This window comes from Apaloderma vittatum, unplaced genomic scaffold (assembly GCF_000703405.1).
Source record: "Apaloderma vittatum isolate BGI_N311 unplaced genomic scaffold, ASM70340v1 scaffold26192, whole genome shotgun sequence".
Lineage (NCBI taxonomy): Eukaryota > Metazoa > Chordata > Aves > Trogoniformes > Trogonidae > Apaloderma > Apaloderma vittatum.
The window spans coordinates 586-885 of NW_009705621.1; the positions used below are offsets into that span (position 1 = coordinate 586).

The 300-nt window shown below is 66.0% G+C and overlaps 1 protein-coding gene across 1 annotated transcript in view; it reads left to right on the forward strand.

Moving 5' to 3' along the window:
• Positions 1 to 223: 223 nt before the first annotated feature.
• The window catches only part of LOC104270970 (retinal homeobox protein Rx1-like), a gene marked incomplete at its 3' end in the record, with an annotated part of 235 nt that continues 158 nt past the window's right edge, over positions 224 to 300 (forward strand). The window contains 1 exon segment of the mRNA XM_009865504.1: positions 224 to 300. Coding sequence (XP_009863806.1) covers positions 224 to 300 — 77 coding nt within the window.

Here is a 300-nt window from a genome sequence, read left to right on the forward strand (position 1 = left end):
TGGCAGTATCTCATGGTGGGGCGCCCCAGGAGCCCAGGTTGGTCGCCCAGGTGCCACGGCCACGGGATAATGCTGCAGCAGAAGAGAGGATTATGCCTTTGCATAACCTGTTCCTTGGGCCACCGCGTCCTCCCGTCCGTCCATCCCCAGCCTGGGCTTGTGAGGGGTGGTCTGACATCCCCGTACCCCCGCTAACCCCTGCGGTCCCCTCGCAGGTGCCACCATGTTCCTGAATAAGTGTGAGGGGGACCTGGGCGAGCTGCGGAAGCCGGGGGACGGCGAGGGCACCCCACCGGCTGC